Source organism: Triturus cristatus, chromosome 7, assembly GCF_964204655.1.
Source record: "Triturus cristatus chromosome 7, aTriCri1.1, whole genome shotgun sequence".
NCBI lineage: Eukaryota > Metazoa > Chordata > Amphibia > Caudata > Salamandridae > Triturus > Triturus cristatus.
This window is the reverse complement of record NC_140590.1, coordinates 1,161,537,048-1,161,549,914: the sequence shown is the minus strand read 5'-3', so window position 1 is coordinate 1,161,549,914 and position 12,867 is coordinate 1,161,537,048. Positions and strand designations below refer to the sequence as shown.

The 12,867-nt window shown below is 48.9% G+C and overlaps 1 protein-coding gene across 2 annotated transcripts in view; it reads left to right on the top strand.

The window, feature by feature from the left end:
- The first annotated feature begins 458 nt into the window (after positions 1-458).
- Positions 459-12,867, top strand: part of TGFB1I1 (transforming growth factor beta 1 induced transcript 1) — a 152,652-nt gene continuing 140,243 nt past the window's right edge. Inside the window, exon 1 of one of the 2 annotated variants that reach the window (XM_085618413.1) lies at positions 459-816. In XM_085618413.1, coding sequence (XP_085474539.1) covers positions 804-816 — 13 coding nt within the window. In that variant the 5' untranslated portion in view covers positions 459-803. Of the gene's footprint in view, positions 817-11,823; positions 11,882-12,867 lie in introns of those variants that run through there. The other variant, XM_085618412.1, reaches the window with a different exon arrangement.

Here is a 12,867-nt window from a genome sequence, read left to right as displayed (position 1 = left end):
GTTCCTGCTTGGGACGTATGTGTTTCCTGTGTTGGGATGTCTGTGTTTCCTCTGTTGGGATGTCCATGGTCCCTCCGGTGGGATGTCCGTGCTTCCCCTGATGTCCCTCTCGTGGGATGTGCATGTTTCCTCTGATGGGATGTCTGTTTTTATCTCTGACACGATGTCTGAGGTCCCTCCAGTGGGATGAATGTGTTCCCCCGGTGGTCCCTCTGGCGGGATGTCTGCGGTTCCCTGCGCACGGGTGTCTGTGCTTCCTCTGGGTGGGGCCCAGGGGCTCGGCCCTCTGTTTATACTCGGGGCGGGCGCCGGGGCCCTGCTCCCCATTACTCACGCTCCCCGCCGGAGCTCCGCGCGTCGAGGGCTCTTCCCTTAAATGGTGACCGAAGCCGAAGAATGTGAGACGTCAGAGAGCGGGGCTGGAGCAGCGAGGGGCGCGCAGGGACCGAGGCACACCCACTCAGAGGGGAGAGACTGCTAGGGGCCGGGGAGCGCACCCTGCGGCCCTCACTCCCCACAGGCGCGGAGGGAGGTCACGCCGGCAGCAGAGACACCCACAGAGAGTGCAGGGGCCGGGCGCAGAGACACCCAACGGGAACCCCGGGGCGGGGGGACCTCGGCAACCAGGGTCGGCGGACAGAGGGAAGAGACACCCCAGCAACAGAGGAGGGACAGCCAACGCCTTAGACACAGAGGGCGAGACCCCTTCAAGCCCCCAGGGGTGAGAGGACACACCCAGAGGCCGAGGGAGAGGACTTGGGAGAAGAGACGCCAGCTGCGGGAGAGGCACATCTGGACCCAGGATGGAGGATCTGGGTAAGAGAGGGAGCGGGAGGGAAAGCTGGGACTGTGCGCGCGTGGGGAGGAGGGGGAGGTGAGAGCCGCGGATGAGAGCCAGGGAGAGACGCCAGCAGAGAGGAGCAGAGAGCAAGGGGCAGCACAGGCGAGACGGGCAGGGAGAGACGCCAGGAGAGGGGAGAAGAGAGCGTGGAGTTAGAGGGAAACAGAGAGCAAGGGGCAGCACAAGCAAGACGGGCAGGGAGAGACGCCAGGAGAGGGGAGAAGAGAGTGTGGAGTTAGGGAAGCAGAGAGCAAGGGCCACCACAAGCGAGACGGGCAGGGGAGAGAGTGTATGGAGTGCGGACAAGAGAGAGGGTGTAAAGGACGGTCACAGGACAGAGTTCAGGAGCGGCGAAGAATGGAGATAGCATAGCACACAGGAGAACGGAGGGAGAACGACACGAGAGAGGGTGAGGTTGAGGAAAAGGGGAAGGTAACGGTTTGGGGCAGATGGAGAGGGTGGAAAAGAGCAAAATCAGCGGGCGGCGGCGGGGGGGGGGGGGAGCGGAGTCAGAGTGTAGGGAACCGTTAGACAGAGGTGGTGGTAAGGGAGCGCAGATGGAGGGGGTATAGAGAGGAGTGAGGGAGAGACCTGTGGATAACGGGCACAGAGGGCTGGGGTGTAATTCTGGAGCGGGTATTGTGCAAGGCTGAGTGCTGTATAGGGGCGGGAAGGTCTGTGGGGTTTGCTAAGGCGCTGAGATGGCTATGATTATGGGGTTTCCCATGTATGGGGTTGGACTGGTGACAGGGACTGGAAATGCTGGTGCGGACTGAGTATCACCATGGGGTGGGGATGGTTAGGAAGGGGGGGGGGTACACTTCTGTTACCTGTGGTGTCTTAACTTGTAAATAGGGATTAGTTCAAGTTCAATAAACTTTATTCGGTTGTACAAATTGACAACCATAAAAGCTTTTACACTACATTTAAAAAGGACACATTAATACATAAGGATAAAATACAAATATAAGATAAGCAGGTGAGGACAAATATACAACAAGCATTCAGAGTATTTTGTGGAGTCCATTATAAAAAAGAGGTAATAGCAATTCATATATTATTTTTATCCTTCCATACTATTTCTAAATTTTACTGCCAATTTTAAAAAACTACATAAAAACAAAGTATATTCACAACTTAATAGCTGTAAAAAGTGCAGTGCAGGACGATATTGTATAAAGTTTAGTTTTTTCAAACAGGGTTTCAGATGTAGATTCCTCGGTACAGTATAAAAGGGACAAAAGAAGAGAAAGTGTGCCAGGTCTTGCGGAGACATATCGTCGCAGCCGCAAGCCGGCAACACTTGTCCACGATGAGATCCCCTGGGAACAGCCAGCAGAAAATGAAACAAATTAAACCTGAACCTGATCAGTAAGAAACGGTCATAGCTGGACAATTGCCAGGATAAATAGGGTTCCATGAGCAAGGTGCTTTTTACTAATGCATGATTACGAACACTTTCTTTTTTTAGCTCACGTGATTCCCTATCTTGAGTTCTTAGACCAATAAAAGCTTTCTGGACCGTTGTAACATCCTGTTTAGTGATCGATTCAGGGGATAAAAAGAATTCAGGGCGACCTAATTCGGCAAAGCACTTAAAAAGATACTTTAGCCAGGGAACCTTCATCCTGTTGTCCCATGTGAGTGACTCTCTTAAAATAAGCTGGGTTAGTGGAATGTTATCATTTAACCAACAGTTCATCCAGCATAACAAGGGATTAACAGCAATCTTGTCACATACGAAGGAAACCCCCAGTTCCTCGTGCACGGAGAAGTTGGCCGTGCCCCTGGGAACCCTTAGTACTGATTTTAGGAAGTTATTTTCAGCGGTCTGTAAGGGATCCGGAGGAACATAACCCCAAATTTCACTTCCATAGCACGCTGTGGGGACACTTTTAGCTTGATAAAGTTGGAGCAAGGCGGCAACTGGACTATTACCCACTTTCTTAGAAAAGTCCATTATTGCCGCGTTTACCCTAGTGACTTCTCCCTTCTTTTTTTCAATCACGGGTCCCCAATTTAGTTGACTATCAAAGAGGACCCCGAGATAGGAAAATGTATGTGTAGTAGGAATACGTACACCATTTACATTTAGGCAGTTTACTTTTTTATTTCCCTGTCCGACCTTCATTATATATGATTTAGAGTTATTAATGCTTAACTCTCTTGAGGTCATGAAGGAATGGAAGGAGTCTAATAAGATTTGTAGACCGTTTGCTGTTCTTGATAGGAGAACTGCGTCATCCGCATATAAAAGGACTGGCAGCCCCCTACGGCCTATATACGGATAATCCGTATTAGTGCTTAAAAGATGCTCTTCCAGATCATTTATGTATAAGTTAAAAAGGAATGGGGCCAGGATGCAGCCTTGTCGGACACCACGATGCACCCCAAAGTCTTTGGTCACATTCAGGTCTTGGGTGAATCTGACATTTGCATTGGTGTCCGAGTGCATATCATCTAACAAAGCAACTAAGTTTGGATCCACACCCATTTTTAGCATGGCGTCCCAGAGCTTCCCCCGGCTCACACAATCGAAAGCCGAGGAAAGATCCATGAACGCCATATGGATCATTCCTCTTCGAGCCTTAGTATACTTCGCGATGATGAGGTATAAGTTTAAACATTGTGAAATTGTAGAATGGCCTGGCCTGAATCCATACTGGATTGAAGATATTATATTATTTTCTACTGACCATCTGACCAATCTGTTCAATATTACTCCTCCCACAACTTTAACCACGGAGTTTATTAAAGATATTGGTCGATAGCAGGTAGGGCTACTGCGGTCTCCTTTTTTAAAAATAGGCACAATAGTGGATACCCCCCAAGATTTTGGGCATCCACAAAGCACAGCAGCATTAAGTACAGCTGTAAGGACCGGTGCCCAGAGTGTTATGCAAGATTTAAAAAGATCAGGAGGGAGACCATCAGGTCCTGGGGCCTTATTGTTTGATAGGCCTTCTATGCCCTTTATTACCTCATCAGTTGTGAAGAGCAGGGATTTTTCGCTAGTTTCTTTTGGGCTGCATTGTACCTGGGAACCATTACCTTTAAAAATGGAACTGAAGTGGTTAATCCAAACTTCTTCTGGGATGTTGGTGCCTGTACTTGAAGTACTGGGATGATCGAACAAGGGCTTATTAATGATCTCCCAGAACTTAGAGCTATTTTTTAGTATCTCTGGATCTAACAGAGACTCCCAAACGCTTTTCTTGACAGCACGTTTGCGAGTAGCAAGAGACTTTTTGTACTCAGCCCGCAACGCTCTGATGGTTAAAGGATCTCTCTGATTTGTTTTTAATGCTTTCTTGAGCTCGCGACTGGCCTTCGAACAGTTGCTGTCAAACCATTTTGGATTATTAGATGAATTAGCTATCCTCTTAGCAGGTAACGTTAAAAGTGACTCCACCTTTTTAGCAATCTCATTAAAAGACGTCAGAATTTGTAATGGTGCTGAGGCAGTAGATGTACATGTTATCAAATCATGATGGCATACATTCTTGATAGAAGAATAAAATTGCTTACAGTCCACCATAGACCACTTTATGCGTCGCTTACCATTAATACATTTAGTGGTACCACGATTCTCTCGAGGGTTATGTTTTTCGAGTAAGTTCACACCCATAGTAATGCATAAAGGATTGTGATCGCTAAAAATGCTTGAAATAATCGAAAAATCCCCAATAAAATTAACAAATTCTGCCGATAATAAAATATGGTCAATATATGACCCTGTTGCATGACCTTTAAAAGTAGGGGTTGATAAAACAGTTTGTTCCTCAACTATTGACATAGCAGTGAAAAGGTTATATTCATTCATTAAGTCATTTAAACGTGAACCCCTTCGCGAGTGATCAAAGTGTACTCCTTCCAGATTGTTACAGCCCAAATGACCAACAGGACTCAGGCTAGGATTCCCACATAAATGAGTGTTGAAATCTCCCGCTATTATCTTAAGGCGTGGGAGGGAATCATCTTTAGCCCTTAGGAATTCACACAATGACTCCATGTTGCAATCGCCAGACTGACTCACTGCGTTATAAAAGTTGATCAGAGCAAAACTTGTACTGCCCCTCTTAAATTCGACAACCTGAATATTATTATTGCCAGAGTGATGTACAGTTGTAAGGCAAATTAATGATAAGTTAACAAAAATTGCCAAACCCCCCTTAGCTCTACCACTAGATGAAGGAACTGCCGAGGTTAAAAAACTCTCATAACCGTCAATGTGTATATTTTTTTTCCCCACTGCCCAGGTTTCTTGAAGGCATATAACGGGGTAATTTTTAACAAAGGATAACCAATCTGTATTGAACAATTTATCCTGCAGTCCAGCTATATTCCAGGATAATAGCCCCTCCTTAATTTTAATTGGTTCATGTTGTATTGTAGCCACATTTCCACATTCAAATTGAGTGATAGGTGTTAAGCCTGTACAACAGCGTACCCCATCTGTCCCGGGATTAGCCGAAGAACAAGCTTGTGGGCAGGCTGGGATAATATCAGTGGGTAAACCTGGTAAATCTATTTGATTCCAGCCAACCAAACCCCCATCCTTACTCCCTTGCGGTTCTAACCCTTGAGGAATATCTCCGAAGTCTATAACTCCTGGCAAACGGGCGGTGGGGAGGAAGTTAGAAGATGTATCAGGTAGTCATTCCACCCCATCCAGTCCCCCCTCATCTGAGAAGATGCCATATCTATTAGAGATGGGGATGTTATAGTGATTATTAAAATAAGTAGAATAGTATTGATCTGGAGGGGGTGGACGTATTGGGCGTTCCCTTCTATCCTGACTATACCCCCAGTTATTAGTTGGTACCTCAGAACGCCAGCCATTAGAAGTCGCTGGCCATATGGGCCTGGTGAAATTATGGGTAGGCTTAGGATAGGACATGCTCCGCTGTTTTTTGCCGAAAAATTCTAGTGTGAGAGGAATGATGGTGCCTCTTCTGCACTGCGGCGGCAAGATATTTAGCAGGATGTTTGGTAAAACTGCAGAATTGGCAAAATTTATAATGATGCAGTCACCCTTGAATTTTTTAGGGTTTTGACCTATCCATGGGACCCTTCTGGCTGACCTAATGTCACCAGCTAGCTGTTGTTTCCCCCACGGTGCCAGCTGCATGTTGCCTGATAGCCAGTGCAGGGCCTTACTTGTTACTGCCGGGGGGGATTCTGGTTGGTCTGCGGCTAGTGGGGGGACGTTAGCCAATACCAGTACTAATGGAGCCGCTTCCTCCAGAAACTGTACCGTAACTTCTTCTGTAAAAGTGCGTGCAGGTATTACAGGAGGAATTGGGGGTAAAGTATCTCCTGGCAGTAAATGAAATGTCGCTGTAGTTGAGGACTGTTCCTGTAAATTAGCATGTATAGTGTTTGAAGTAGAGCCTCCCTCAAGTGAAGGATAAAAAGCCTCATTTACGGGTAAAGCTAGGCTGGTAACTGTGTCTGAAATATTAGACACAGCTTCTACTAACTTTTTTTGAACTGCACCTAGTTTCTTTATATCAGCAGTTAGCTTGTCCAGTTTGGACATAACTGGTTTAATTAAGATTTTAAGTTTAATGTCAATTAAGTCAGCTAATCTTGATAATAACTCCTCATCCACCTTATACTTCTCGAGTTCTTCTGCTTTCCCCCTGCCTTTGACCCTACTTCTTACGGGAGACACAACCCTCTTCTTCCCTAAAAGAACTCCACCACGAGTTTTTCTACAATTTCTGATGGCACGTGGCGCATGATCTAGGACTGGGGGATCAGCCTCATTATTTGGCTGCTCGCTCTCCTGCACAATTTGATCTTGATCTTGGTCAGTGTCAACTACCTGACATTCCGAGTCATTAGCCCGAGCTATGTCTTGACCCTGTATTGTACGAGTACTCAGGTTTGAAATGTCATGATCTAAGTTATCAGAGTCTAAAACTACTCCTCCCTCGACCAGAGGAGGTTTATCAGTCCAGGGTGAATCAGGTGAAGAGCTTAGGGGAGATAGGTTAGGGGACAGGCTGAGACCTAAGGATTCTCGCCTCTCGTTGTTAATCTTAGAGACTACTTGTATCATATAGTTTTCTATTGAGTTACCTCCCGCCGTTAGATTCTTTTTAGGCATTCTTCAGGAACTAGTAATAATATTCAAATAACAACAGTGTTATAATGGATGACGGTATATCCAGAAAATAAAAACAAGAATGAATAGTCTTACTGCGAGCCACGCAAAACGAGGACAATAGGGGCTGAGTAGCGTGTCCAGTCCAGTCTCAACCTGTCTCGGACTGTCTAAGACTGTCCGCTCTTTGTCCGGTCTTCGTCCAGGCTGCGTCCCGCGCTGCGGGAGTGAGAAGGTTTTTTGAATCCTCAGGAGGGCGGGGGGCGGGCCAGCAGGGAGAGCGGACCGGAAGCTCTCAATCGGTCTGGCAGGGACTTCTGGGAATTGAAGTCCCCGCACGCTCGCAGCCCTGCTGCAACAACAAGCCAGCTGCCGTTTTTCGTCCACAAAGGTCCTCTCACAATCCGAGTGCAGTCTCCTCAACGAGACGGGCGAAGGGGCGCCCGCGAAGCGGGTGCGCCGAGGAGTTGTCAGTGTCCAGGGACCAAATAAGTAGCAGGTGAGCCGGTGTTTCACAAAGAGACCAGGGTGACCCACTCAGCTATCTACAGCTGAAGTTTTAAATCCTCAGGAGGGCGGGGGGCGGGCCAGCAGGGAGAGCGGACCGGAAGCTCTCAATCGGTCTGGCAGGGACTTCTGGGAATTGAAGTCCCCGCACGCTCGCAGCCCTGCTGCAACAACAAGCCAGCTGCCGTTTTTCGTCCACAAAGGTCCTCTCACAATCCGAGTGCAGTCTCCTCAACGAGACGGGCGAAGGGGCGCCCGCGAAGCGGGTGCGCCGAGGAGTTGTCAGTGTCCAGGGACCAAATAAGTAGCAGGTGAGCCGGTGTTTCACAAAGAGACCAGGGTGACCCACTCAGCTATCTACAGCTGAAGTTTTAAATCCTCAGGAGGGCGGGGGGCGGGCCAGCAGGGAGAGCGGACCGGAAGCTCTCAATCGGTCTGGCAGGGACTTCTGGGAATTGAAGTCCCCGCACGCTCGCAGCCCTGCTGCAACAACAAGCCAGCTGCCGTTTTTCGTCCACAAAGGTCCTCTCACAATCCGAGTGCAGTCTCCTCAACGAGACGGGCGAAGGGGCGCCCGCGAAGCGGGTGCGCCGAGGAGTTGTCAGTGTCCAGGGACCAAATAAGTAGCAGGTGAGCCGGTGTTTCACAAAGAGACCAGGGTGACCCACTCAGCTATCTACAGCTGAAGTTTTAAATCCTCAGGAGGGCGGGGGGCGGGCCAGCAGGGAGAGCGGACCGGAAGCTCTCAATCGGTCTGGCAGGGACTTCTGGGAATTGAAGTCCCCGCACGCTCGCAGCCCTGCTGCAACAACAAGCCAGCTGCCGTTTTTCGTCCACAAAGGTCCTCTCACAATCCGAGTGCAGTCTCCTCAACGAGACGGGCGAAGGGGCGCCCGCGAAGCGGGTGCGCCGAGGAGTTGTCAGTGTCCAGGGACCAAATAAGTAGCAGGTGAGCCGGTGTTTCACAAAGAGACCAGGGTGACCCACTCAGCTATCTACAGCTGAAGTTTTAAATCCTCAGGAGGGCGGGGGGCGGGCCAGCAGGGAGAGCGGACCGGAAGCTCTCAATCGGTCTGGCAGGGACTTCTGGGAATTGAAGTCCCCGCACGCTCGCAGCCCTGCTGCAACAACAAGCCAGCTGCCGTTTTTCGTCCACAAAGGTCCTCTCACAATCCGAGTGCAGTCTCCTCAACGAGACGGGCGAAGGGGCGCCCGCGAAGCGGGTGCGCCGAGGAGTTGTCAGTGTCCAGGGACCAAATAAGTAGCAGGTGAGCCGGTGTTTCACAAAGAGACCAGGGATTAGATATAGTACCTGGTAAGCTTGTGGGGCTGGCTATGGGGTGGCCGAGGCAGTTTGGGTTAGCTATGCTATTGGGGACATTGATACTATTAATGGCGGCCGGATACGGCAATGGGTCTGGAAATGGATATGATATGGAATTAGTATTTCTAATTTGGGGCTTGAATATAGTTTGGGGGTTGGACTTGCGTCCAGCTATGGATAGGCTTGTAGGTAGGACCTGGCTGTGGGGTTGAGTTAGGTTAATGGGGCTGGATATTAATATAGCAAACACAAGTTGATCATGGATGGAGCTCTGAAACTTTTCAGACACTCATCCCCAGTCGCAGATCTGAGTTGAATCCATTATCGTTCTTTAGCTCACTTCACCACCTCAGTTCAGACACATCTATATGCAAATCAGTCTGACCCTGTGCCTCAAGGGAACAGTCCAGTCCGAACTGCCAAGCCATGTCTTCCCTGGACCAGAAACAAGCATCCTGGGACCGGTTTCAGGCTACCAGCCCTCATCAGCCAGGTTAGATTGAATCCAGTGGCAAAGTGAGCAAAGGACCCACGTCTGGGCATACCCTGCCAACTAGGGCGAACAAAGCAAACACAAGGAAGTAATGGACGGAGCGCTGAAACTTTTCAGACACTCACACCTAGTCGCAGATCTGGGTTGAATCCATTATCGTTCTTTAGCTCACTTCACCACCTCAGTTCAGACACATCTATATGCAAATCAGTCTGACCCTGTGCCTCAAGGGAACAGTCCAGTCCGAACTGCCAAGCCATGTCTTCCCTGGACCAGAAACAAGCATCCTGGGACCGGTTTCAGGCTAACAGCCCTCATCAGCCAGGCTAGATTGAATCCAGTGGCAAAGTGAGCAAGGGACCCACATCTGGGCATACCCTGCCATCTAGGGCGAACAAAGCAAACACAAGGAAATGATGGACGGAACGCTGAAACTTTTCAGACACTCACACCCAGTCACAGATCTGCGTTGAATCCATCATCGTTCTTTAGCTCACTTCACCACTCCAGTTCAGACACAGCTATATGCAAATCAGTCTTGACCCTGTTCCTCATGGAAACAGTCCAGCCCGAACTGCCAAGCCATGTCTTCCCTGGACCAGAAACAAGCATCCTGGGACCGGTTTTTGGCTAACAGCCCTCATCAGCCAGGTTAGCTTGACTCCAGTGGCAAAGTGAGCAAGGAACCCATGTGGGTCCCATGCTCGCCATGCCACTGGAGTCAAGCTATCCTGGCTGATGAGGGCTGAAAGCCCGAAACCGGTCGTAGGATGCTTGTTTCCAGTCCAGGGAGGACCTGGCCTGGCAGTTCGGGCTGGACTGTTCCCATTGGGCGCAGGGTCAAGACTGATTTGCATATGGCTGGGTTCAAACTGGAATGGCATGGTGAGCAAAAAAACGATGGATTTAGGCCCAGATCTCTGTACTGGGGTGAATGTATGACAGTGTTGTGCATTCTGTCCATCAATTTTTATTTTTGCGTTTGTATATCAATATGGAGTGTTGGATATGGTTGTGGGGTTGGCATGGTTATGGGTGGTGGAGTACATTTATGGGTTAGTTAAGGGTTGAATATTGTTTCAATATTGGAGGTGTGATATGCTTACGGGGAGGAATGTGGTTGTTGGGTTTGATATGGTTACATGGATTGGATATGGAATCGATTTGATATGCCTTTGACACTGGACACAAGTATGGTGTTTATAAGGGAGAAATACACAGTTGTAGTGTTGGACGTGGGGCCCGGGCTTGGATACTCTTGCGGGATTACAGCTGGCTATGTACTTTAGATATGGTTTGGGGCCCGATATGGTTATGAAAGGTGAAGATATGGTTGTGCTATTGGATACGTCATGAGACAGTTGAATATGGTTGTAAGTTAGTCGGACATGGTTATAAGGCACTGGGGTATGTTGTAGGGTTCAATATGATATGAAGGGCTGGATGTGGCACAAGGGTGGTGGAGGATATGATTTTGGGAAGCTGGCTATAGGTACGGATTTGGGGTTTCATATTGTGATACAGGTTGGTTGTGGAACGGGGTAGGGTTGTATATAATTTGAGTGAGTATACGGCTACGGGAAGATGGATACAGTTTTGGGTTTTAGATAATGTTTTGAGGGCTAAGTACTGTCCTTACGTTATGGACAGAATATTGGTTTGGGGTTGATATGGTTGGGGGCTGTTTATGGTTATTAGGCTTGGATATGGTTCTTGAGGTTGGATATTGCATGCAGTTATATATGGGCATCTCGTAGAGTTTGGGGAGTTTGGCTGATTTATTGCAGCTGGAGATGGTTATACCATAGCCCACGTGGAGGAGTGTTTTGTAAGGAAGTGACGGCTGCATTGTTCCATATTCTGAAGTTATATGGCTTGGAAGCGGCTATTGAAGATGGATATTGTTGCGGGGTTAAATGCTAGTATGGTGGCCGGATAAGATTTTGGGTGTGATGATAATGGTTGCATTAGATAGCCTAATTGCTGCCGGCCATGGCAGGGGGTTGCGTATGCTTGTAGCGTTCTGCGGAAAAGTGGTAGAGTATTCCAATGGACGTAGGTATGGATATATACTTGGATTCACTTATGGTTCATTTATATGGTTATCTGGGTTTGATATAGTTAGGGAAAGGGCATTGGCTGTGGTTGTGGTGGGTTTATGTGGCTTGGTGCCCTCCTGTTTGGTCTGGCTATGGGGGCTGAATACGATTGCGGCTTGTACCGGATTATGGATACTGCAGCTGATGTGGGGTTTGGCGTTATTTGGGTTGGGTATGTTCATTGGGTGTCATGGAGTGATGGGGATTGCATGTATGTTGGCTGGGTTGACCTGTTCATGGGGTTTCATGTGATGACTGAATTCGCTTTAGTGTTTGGGGGGTGGAGGAGGGAGGTGACTGAGTGTTGTACAACTGTGCCTTTGCTTGGACTTTTCATAATTCACCAGAAGGAAATGAGTCAGGGCTGGAGGGGAAGGGGGGAGGAAGGGGGCGGGGACAGGAGGAGGCGCACCCGCGGGCTGCTCTCGCCTCCCCGGCCCCCCTTCACCGTCCTTCTCGCTGCCAGAGAGATTACAAGACATGGGACTCCACCAGAGCATCAGAAGTGAGCACCGAGGCTGCTGTGTCACTTCTGTCACACACAGACCGGACGCATGTGGCGCACTTACACGTGCCCATAGATCATGCATGGGACACGTGGAACAGTAATGTATTTAATGCCGTGAGCGCGTTGTCTGGCGGCTCTCCCATCCCTTGCTCCCTTCCTGGGTTTCTAGAACCAAGCCCAGCCCCCCCCCCCCACCCCCCTTCCTTACCTACCCGTCTTACCTCCCCGTTATGCCCCTTCCCTCCACTCATGCACTCTCCCCTCTCCACCCGTCACATGTTTATTTCCGGGCCCCAGTGCTCCCTCTCTCTGCCCTGTCACTCACTCCCTTCCTATCGTGTTCTCCGGCGCGGGCTCTTGGCTCTGCCCCGCGCCTTGTCTTGCCCGCCCGCCTGTTTCCTGTATTTTGGTGGTTTTTGGCTTAATCTGCACATTTTCTGCTTCTCGTTTCCATGTGTTTCCAATAAAACATTCCAGGAACCGAGAGCGGGAGGCAGGATGAGACACCCCTTCTGAAAGACAGCCCCTTCAGTGTAGCAGTGGCGGCGCCCCTCCTGAGAGGTAATAACCTCCAGAGAGAGACCGTTTACCCCCCGCAAGAGACCGACACGCCACCAGAGAGACAGTCACTGTCAGCCCTAAGGGTGAAAGACATCTTTTGATGGCCCGACTCCAGCGTTGGCCCTCAGAGTCAAGCCAGACTCCTGTCTCGGCTCTCCCCAAGCCTGGGCCATCAAAAGATGTAAATTAGGCTACAAATGTCTTGAAAAATAAGATAAAGACGTTACAAAGAAACAAAAAATAGTTTTCAACCTATCTCAGAGTTTCAAATAAGTAAGTACATATGATTATATCACAACTTCAGTGACATTTATTGAAAGTAATAATTTTTAAACATCAAACATTTATAAATACCCCCATGCTCTGACGACTCAGTCATGAATTACCCAAAATATATCCGTTTATGTTCCTGCCTGAAGAGG